The 10748-nt window shown below is 35.5% G+C and overlaps 1 protein-coding gene across 1 annotated transcript in view; it reads left to right on the top strand.

Moving 5' to 3' along the window:
* The first annotated feature begins 3220 nt into the window (after positions 1-3220).
* LOC137633097 (protein FAM200C-like) overlaps positions 3221-10748 on the top strand; it is a 30114-nt gene continuing 22586 nt past the window's right edge. The window contains exon 1 of the mRNA XM_068365262.1: positions 3221-3305. Coding sequence (XP_068221363.1) covers positions 3221-3305 — 85 coding nt within the window. The remainder of the gene's footprint in view (positions 3306-10748) is intronic.

The following is a 10748-nucleotide window of genomic DNA, read 5'->3' as shown; positions in this document are numbered from 1 at the left end:
ATCTATCTGCGAAAATTGGGAAAATATAATTCATGACTGACTCTCCAAATGTAAATGGAAGGAATGACAGTGTAATAATAATAAAAATAAGTATTTACTTTCACGCAATATCTCGAATAGGATTCATATGCTTTAGTAACACAGTGAATAGTTAAATACTTATAACCTGGTCAATTACCTTCTCTGTTTTGTGGTATTGCAAAAAATTCTTACAGCTGTTCGATGACCTAAAACAAGTCCGAGAGGAAAATGCATTAGAGTCATCTCTATTACATAAGTGAGAAATCCATAAAAAGTAACATTTGCGCTAAGTACTTTTGATATCACCTTCCTTCAAACTAGGAACTATAGAGCAAAGAACAGACCCTTGTCAGTACAACAAAGATTAATCAAACATTACATATATTATACGTATGAATACAGGCATAAACTATTCTCGCCAAATCATTAGGGTTCAGTATGCTACCCATTACTGGCTGGGTGAACTTATAGAAGATTTATATATATATATATATACGTATACACACACACACACACACACATATATATATATATATATATATATATATATATATATACAGTATATATATATATATATATATATATATATATATATATATATATATATATATATATATATATATATATAGCATATAGCCTATAAATATGCATATATATATATATATATATATATATATATATATATATATATATATATATATATATATATATATATATATAGCATATAGCCTATAAATATGCATATATATATATATATACACACACACACACACACATATATATATATAAATATATATATATATATATATATATATATATATATATATATATAAAAAAATTATATATACTTTGTACCTTGAAGAAGTGTATGTAATACATGAAAGCGCTTTATACCTGGTCTTTTACTTTCCTGTTTCCTGTGGATTTTGTATATATATATATATATATATATATATATATATATATATATATATATATATATATATATATATACATATATATATACATGTGTGTGTGTATGTATGAATGCATATACGTATATGTGTATGCTTTTGGGTTGAATCTGATTAATATTTAGATCTATTAAAAGTCACATACGATGAAATAAACTCCGCCAGAAGCATTTATCATAACAGAATTTCAAATGAATATATACTCACAAAGTTGAATTCTGTATTAAATGCTATTTATGGTTGATATGTACACGCACAAATATATATATATATATATATATATATATATATATATATATATATATATAAATATATATATATATATATATATACTGTATATATATATATGTATATATATATATATATATATATATATATATATATATATATATATATATATATACTCAAGATTTACAGATGATAAAATATTTCAATAAGACACAAAAATAATATAATTAAACTAAGATAATGTTCAATTAATATTGAGAGGGAAATATAAATGAAGGGATATTGACGAGCCTCTAGAGACTATTATTGAATATACGTACTTAGAAGAGACTTCAAGTCTTTCACCAGGACATGAGATCGAAATTAAAAGGAAAAGTTCACCCAAAATACCGTCGGAATCCTGTCTGTCAATTGAGAAATTCCTTATTGTTCGTCCCCATTCCATAAGGGCCTGACATATTACATACATAGCGTCATTGCATTTCATGTGACATCGTTCAAGTCTTATTGATGCCATCCTTCCATCTCAATCTTCTCAGACGTCTTCTACCTTCAAGAATCCATTCCCCAATTCCGTGTACATCCCAATTATATTCAACCATTCGATATATGTGGCCCAACTATCTCAACTTGCATCTTTCCATTTGTAAAATCACTTATTCTACTCCCAAGGCTTCTCTTATGGTGGTATTTCACAGCTATCTCATCGTTGCTCTAAAGATTAGACGTAGGACACGCATTTCAGTAGTCTGAATTTTAGACTTTAATTTTTCTGTCAGGACCCATGTCTCACAACCATACAGGAACACAGGATCCAGGATTGGGCAAACCTTTAATAGTTCAGAATGGTTACAAAACAAGCAGAAACAATGGGGCTAAGTATAGAATTGAAACAAGTGGGGATAATCCCTTTATTTGGCAATGCTGATTGAAATATTGCTGCCACTAATTTATTAGTTTTTTTTTTTTAATTGTACCGTAACCATATTAAACACTAGCTCTCGGTAAGAACTAGTACTCTCAAAGATATTAAGAGGTCAAATAACACCTAATGCTGACAGTAACCACGTCAGTAAAGGATGTGACCAATATCTTGATTATCGTTCTTCAGATAGTAATATTTTATGTAACATTTTCCCAAAATAAAAAATCAATCATAAGATTTTATAGATATATTTGAATAGTATTGATAAGGTAATACTTTCAATATTCATCTAAAGGAAATAAATTTAGATTCAAAAGAGAGATCCAATCAGAGAGAAGATCAAATTTTTCGAGTCTCCGGCTTTTGAAAGCAACTGATGGAAGACCATCCTATGCCTTAATATAATGTTTTAGAATAATTTCAAAGCTCTCATAATACTATCATATGGGTAAATAATAAAAATTTCCTGTAGTTCAAAATGTAAAGTAATAATTGTTTACAAATATCGTCATTACAAATAAAATTAATGCAATAATTTGATAGACTTTGCATAATACTTTGAAATTTTTTTATCGGCAAAACATGAATTCATAGATACCCTGCAATTTACTTAGTCATATTATTCCCACGCTACACTCTTCTCGTTCATCTGAATCTACCAATTGGTGCAAAGCGGGACTTTTCACGGGCGTTCCCAGTTTTGAGAGGAAGTTTGGCCTTGAATATTTACAACAAAGATGGCTTAATAGTAATTAAATTAAGAGGAGCGAGAAAATGGTAGTGGAGAAAAAATAAGTAGAACAAGTAACAAATTCACGGTTTATTGTGCAGTGTATGACAAAGGCCTCATACATAACAATATTTATAGTGAGCTGTATCCTAGCTTAAATGCTTTCAGTTAAAGGTAAAGATGAAACTACACCATGAGAGATAGATGCCTTTCATGTGGGTCTTTGGTGTTGGGGGAATAGGATTGGATGGGAATGCTGTGGAAGAAGTGTGTCTTTATAGACGCAAAAATCAGAGACATGGCTATAGAAGAATTGAAGAGGCTTTGCCCTAATTGTGCAGATGTATCCAAGTTAAAAGAGCCATGACAAATATATCGAAAGAGGATAATTTAAATGCAAGAAGTGTGGCACCTCATAAAGAAGTTCAAAGTTTAGCTAATGCTGGAGGTATGGCACTTCAAAAGAGAGGTCAAAGAGGCTCTAATGCTTGAAATATGGAACTTCAAAAAGGCCTCAGACATGTCCTTATTCATATCTGGGGTTTGACCACTTTTAATCACCACAGTGATTGATGATGTTTAAAGATTTTTGTCTGAAAGCTCACAGCAAACCAACCTCGTATGGGTGATCCTGAGAGCTATAGTTTTGATGGTCTTGGCAATACGCTAACTCTTTCACCGCGTATAGGTATCGCCACTTAGAAAGGGATATATATATATATATATATATATATATATATATATATATATATGTATATATATATATATATATATATATATATATACATGTACACATATATAATTTATATATGCATATATATATGTATTGATATATTTATATATATACATATATTTATATATACATATAATGTATAGATATATTTATATATATATACATATATATATATATATATATACACTATATATATATATATATATATATATATATATATATATATATATATATATATATATATGTAAATGTGTTTGTGATATATGTTCATACATATATACATATATATATACAGTATATATATATATATATATATATATATATATATATATATATATATAAATATATATATATATATATATATATATATATATATATACATGTGTACACAATATAATTTGTATATGCATATATATGTATAGATATTTTTATATATATACATATATATACATATATTTATAGATACATATATATGTATAGATATATATATATATATATATATATATATATATATATATATATATATGTATATATATATATATATATATAGACAATGAGACCATTTTCTACAATTTAGTAGATTTGAGAACAAAGCCCTGAGAAGAATATTGGGAGTTAAATGACAGGACAGGATTAAAAATGATATTATAAGAGAGATTGATCGAGTAACATATGTACATGAGATTATGATGAGGGGTAGATGAAGATGGTTTGGGCATGCTCTTTGCACTCCCTAAAAGAGATTAGTTCAATACATTTTAAACTGGGCTCCACGAGGCACTATAAGAGTTGGAAGACCCAGGCCTACATGGCTGAGGACTATGATGCACGGAGTAGGAGTTGATGAATGGAGAAGTATTGAATAGATAGCTCAAGATAGAGACTGACTGGCGAAATCTAATCGAGGCCCTTTACGTCAATAAGCGTAGGAAACGATGTTGATATATCTAATTAATAATGAACTGGGTTTAGTAGGCCTATGAATGTTAGATTTAACCCCTCCCCCCAGCACTAGTCACTTTCTGATTCCATATTGTCTTGCTTTTAACAGGGGAAGGATGGGAAGACTATGGAATAACGAACTAAGAAAATTTGCGGGTATAAACTGGCATGGAAAGACCATAAACAGATGCTAGAAGAAGAACATGTCTGAGGCCTTTGTCCTACAATGGACTAGTAACGGCTGATGATTATACATTATATATATATATATATATATATATATATATATATATATATATATATATATATATATATATATATATATATGTATATATATATATATATATATATTAATAATAATTAAATTCCATTATATAATAGGAATTCAATTGTAGGAACTCGGGACTTGAGCAAGCAGACGTTGCTACTAGATGTACGATGTTTTGCAAGACGCCAAAATAGCATAATTTTAAACGCTAGTTAAATAAATAAGTAGATAAATAAATAAATAATTATATATATATATATATATATATATATATATATATATATATATATATATATATACGTAAACTGAATAACTATGACCAAAACTTAGAAGTTATCTGATTTAGCGATTTATTCGCCAACATAAAAACTCACCAAATATCCCTACGACATTGAAATAATACTACCGATTTGCCTATTATTTTTATATGTTCATAATTCTCTTTTCATAATAATTTATTTTCAGAATAGATCGTAGGACGAGTGAGAACGTATTTCTAATATTTAGGAATAGAAAGAAGAACAAGAAGAACAAGAAGAAGAAGAAGAAGAAGAAGAAGAAGAAGAAGAAGAATTCTAAAGAGATTTGGCAGGAATAAACGGAAATGAAATATGACGAGAATGCTCTCTCTCTCTCTCTCTCTCTCTCTCTCTCTCTCTCTCTCTCTCTCTCTCTCTCTCTCTATCTCTCTAATTTACATCGGCCATCAGACCAAATTGTCCTGTTTTTCTCCGGAGACACTCTGAAGATTTCTATCGAACAAACACACATTTTGAATCTCTCTCTCTCTCTCTCTCTCTCTCCTCTCTCTCTCTCTCTCTCTCTATTACACCGGCCATTAAAATATGATAAAATTTTCTAAAATTGCAGTGAAAACGAACGAAGAATTAAAAAATGAAAACCTTGGAAAAGAACAGAAAATTCGTCTCCTGTGTAAAATTTCTCCTGTTTTCCTCCGGAGACACTTTGAAGATTCCTACGAGAGAGAGAGAGAGAGAGAGAGAGAGAGAGAGAGAGAGAGAGAGAGAGAGCGTATTCCTTAATATTTCGATGATTTCCATAATTGTTAACACGAATACAAAGGAAATTGATAGGGAAGGCGAACATTACATTCTGGGAATGAATGAAGATGAAACAAGAACGCTTCCAGAATGTCTTCAGAATGTTTTAGGAGATAAATGTTACTTTTTGCACAGAAAAGAAAACTATGAATAAATATTTTCTTTTGTTATGGTTTTCTAATTCCTTTCAGTATTTCTTAATCTTGTGGATTCTCTCTCTATCTCTCTCTCTCTCTCTCCCTCTCTCTCCTCTCTCTCTCTCTCTCTCTCTCTCTCTCTCTCTCTCTTTCCTGAAGACATTTTGACTCCAGTTGAAGCCAAAAGAAGAATTTGTTGGATTCTAATGGCTTATCTCTCTCTCTCTCTCTCTCTCTCTCTCTCTCTCTCTCTCTCTCTCTCTCTCTCTCTCTCTCTCTCTCTCTCTTTTCTCCTTCATACTTGAAGCCAAAAGAAGAATTTCTTTGATACTAATAGACACACACACACTCTCTCTCTCTCTCTCTCTCTCTCTCTCTCTCTCTATCTCTCTCTCCTTCACACCACACACACACACACACATATATATATATATATATATATATATATATATATATATATATATATATATATATATATATATATATATATAATTTGATGACTTGAAGAAAATAGCAGACAACTTAAGAGCTAATAAATCAGTGGTCTTCATAAAAAAGAAAAAGGAAAAATAGAATTTGTGTCCTCACCTCCATAGGCATCAACATCTGAGAAGGGTGTTGAAGACTATTTGAAGACTTTTTGAAGACTATTTCGGATATTGGAGACTGGAGACAAAAAATGTATTTTTTAAAAAATAAGCTAGATACAGCAACTCTATATTGTTGGCTCGGCGGGGCTGCCCGCTTCCCCGCCAGCCCGGGAGGGCCTCCCCCCCCTCCCGACTGCCCGGGTGGGCCTCCCCCCCTCCCACCAGCCCGGCGGGCCTTCCCCCCCCTCCCCGCCAACCCGGGAGGGCCTCCCCCCCCTCCAAAAGCCAGGGCCGGCCTCCCCCCACCGCCAGCCCAGGTGGGCCTTCCCCCCCTCATACCAGCCCCCCTCCCACCAGCCCGGGTGGGCATCCCCCCCTCCCACCAGCCCGGGCAGGCCTTCCCCCCTCCCACCAGCCCCCCCTCCCCGCCAACCCGGGAGGTCCTCCCCCCCTCTCGAAGCCCGGGTGGGCCTTCCCACCTCCCACCAGCCCGGATGGGCCTCCCCCCCCCTCCCACCAGCCCGGGCGGTCCTTCCCCCCCTTCCGCCAACCCGGGAGGGCCTCCCCCCTCCCGAAAGCCCCGGCGGGCCTTCCCCCCTCCCACCAGCACGGGCGGGGCCACCCCCCTTCCCACCAGCCCGGGTAGGCCTCCTCCCCTCCCACCAGCCCGGGTGGGCCTCCGCCCCTCCCACCAGCCAGGGCGGGTCTTCCCCCCCCTCCCCGCCAACCCGGGAGGGCCTCCCCCTCCCGAAAGGCCGGGCGGGCCCTCCCCCCTCCCACCAGCCCGGGCGGGCCTTCCCCCCCCCTCCGCCAACCCGGGAGGGCCTCCCCCCCTCCTGAAAGCCAGGGCGGGCCCTTCCCCCTCCTCCCGCCAGCCCGGGTGGGCCTCCCTCCCTCCCACCAGCCTGGGCAGGCCTTCTCCCCCTCCCCGCCAGTCCGGGAGGGCCTCCCCCCCCTCCCCGAAAGCCCGGGTGGGACTTCCCCCCCCCCCCTCCCACCAGCCCGGGTGGGCCTCCCCCCCCCTCCCACCAGCCCGGAAGGGCTACCCTCTTCCTGTCAGCCCGGGCGAGCCTCCCCCCCTCCCGCCAGTCCGGGAGGGGACTCCCCACCCCTGCCAGACTGGCAGGCCTCTCCCTCTCCTGCCAGACCCAGGTGGGCCTCCCCCCCCCCCCTCCAGCCAGCCCGTGGGGGCCTCCCCCATCCCGCCAGCCCTGGTGGGCCCTCACTCTCTCCCGTCAGCCCGGGGAGGCCTCACCTACTCCCGCCAGCCCCGGCGGGCCTCCCCCTCGCTCCCGCCAACCTCGGGTGCCTCCCCCCTCCCGCCATTTTTGTTTCCCCTATTTATTTCTTTATCATTTGTGGTCCTTTCTTTCATTTTTTTAATCATTTATTTATCAAACATTCTCATTATTTTCAAAAAGAATGGCCTTCCCCTCCGATGCTCGTCTTAGACCATCAATATTAGTTCCTAGATTCTCACTATCTCTCCAGAAAAGAAATCTCTCCCGAGCGGCAGCATGAAACACCCTTCCCTGGACCATTCCAACCTGGAACTATTTGATATTTGAGTGAAGCCAAGACAAGGTATTCATTAGCTGGATTCAAAGATAGGTCATTTGGAGTACTATATTCCATTTCCTTTACTCTTCGATATTACAATCTCCATAGAAAAAACTTGCATTGTGAAGCATGATTCCATGAATGAGTAGTCTCACTCTAGATTTTCTTTTATACATTTTTATATCTCATTCTTTTATCACTATTCCAGTTAACGAAAATATCTTGTTTGATTTAAAAAAAGAAAAATAAAAACGGGAAAATCTTTCTACACAGCACTTCATGTATATGGAGGACTACAAAATATAATGATCTAATTATATCGAGTCAGAAAAACCCAGACATGAAATGACATGTCTGAGGCGTTTGTCTTATAGTATACTAGAAACAGATATATTAGATGTTATGTGTGCAGTGTATTGAGATCTAAATTCAGGAGAGTAGCACCATCTGCATATGCAAAAAGTTTGCTTTCTAGGCCAACCACATTGAAAAGAATAAGATAATATGGCAGTGACGGATATTGGGCCGTAATCAGCATGCTAGAGCTACCTCAAACATATTCCCTAATTCTACAACGGGCATAATATATATGTATATATATATATATATATATATATATATATGCATATGTATATATATATATATATATATATATATAATATATTATATGCATATATATATATATAAATATATAAATTTCATATATATATACACACACACACATATATATATATATATATATATATATATATATATATATATATATATATATATATATATATATATATATATATGTATATATATATATCTATCTATATATATATATATATGTATATATATATATATATATATATATATATATATATATATATATATATATATACATGTGTGTGTAATACCAATTTTCTCTCCTTGACCTAGGGTTCGGTTCCCAGGCCGACCAGAAGCTATAATCTCCGAGTTGATTCCCCCTTGGTTCTCTGATCCCGCGGTATAGAGAGAATACAGTATTGAGGGTGTGTAATACATACTTATATGAATATGAAAAACACATCTAATTGTGCAAAATTTATCATTATACACACACACACACACACACACACACACACACACATATATATATATATATATATATATATATATATATATATATATATATATATATATATATATGTATATACATATATATATATGTGTGTGTGTGTGTGTCTGAGTATGTGCGTGTGTAAATATCACAAAAGCTAACACGTGATGAGCATAAAAATAATTAAGCGTTATAGCCCCGGGAAGGAAAAAGGAAAACTCAAACTCGGTTCTCCTTCTGTGGACTATGATATATATATATATATATATATATATATATATATATATATATAAATATATATATATATATATACACACTATTTATATATAAATATATATATATATATATATATATATATATATACATGTATATATATATATATATAATATATATATATATATATATATATATATATGAAATTAGGATTGATTATGTTCATCCAGGATTCTTTTTTTTTCAGACTGGCTCAGTGCCAAAATACCAGGCAAGAACCAGCAGCGACACCAAATTCACAAAGCAAAACAACTCTCAAAGAAGGATACAAAAAAACACTGAATCGAACTCAACAATAAAATCTAATTGATAAAAGTAGTCTTAAATTACATACAGCAGTCCTCAAAAAGCTTTCTTAGGAACTGGAAAAACACATACACTACTTTACAATAATAACTCTCGAATCGTCACACGCCTACCTAACTTTTATACCTCAGTCGAAGAGAAAGAAAAGGTGTAGGAGGCAGAAAAATACACACTTTCCCTAGCATACGACAGTTAGAGTTGCAGAGTGAAGTAAACCTTAAAACTAATTAATTTTACAATAATTATCATAATACACCTTTAAATAATAATATATCTATATTGGCGATAAAACTACACTTTACAGGTCACGAAGAAATATATGAAGAATGCTTGCATAAGTTCTCAAAAACCGCACCGAATTCCTAATTAAAGATTATTATGACACAATCACCAGCGATTGTCCTACTTCAGGATCACTAGGGGTGTTCTTGCACCGAGGGGATCACTAGGGCAACGTAGATTGTCTATATGATTTAAGCAGGCGAAGGAAGAACATATACGGTTCGCTTACCGTTCTTCGTCACTAGAAGGCCTCCTCACGACTCCAGGAGGTCAGACACACGGCAACAGCCAGCAGCAGTGGCAGGCAGCAGCACAAAAGCAATAGCAATGCTTATAAGGCTAAAATTCATTAGCAGGAGCCTCTCAAAATCAATGGTAGCTGCAGGAGCAGGAACAAATATCGTCTGAAGATCAAGCCGTGAAAAAAAAAAATGCTGTAAGACCTCCTCTGTTGGGGAGCCGACACCCCTCTACCCCCGCTGCCCAAAAACGCACTCCCAAGTAAACGGAGAGAGAGAGAGAGCGAAAGCATAACTACGTAATGGGGCAGTTCGACAAGCTAAGCACCGAAGACGGGCAGTCCGCTCCACAAAACATGAAAAGCAGAAAACAAAAATATGGTTAATAAACACTATACAAATGAACACAAACAAAA

Source organism: Palaemon carinicauda, chromosome 3 (assembly GCF_036898095.1).
Source record: "Palaemon carinicauda isolate YSFRI2023 chromosome 3, ASM3689809v2, whole genome shotgun sequence".
Taxonomy (NCBI): Eukaryota; Metazoa; Arthropoda; class Malacostraca; order Decapoda; family Palaemonidae; genus Palaemon; species Palaemon carinicauda.
This window is presented reverse-complemented; position numbering and strand designations above follow the sequence as displayed.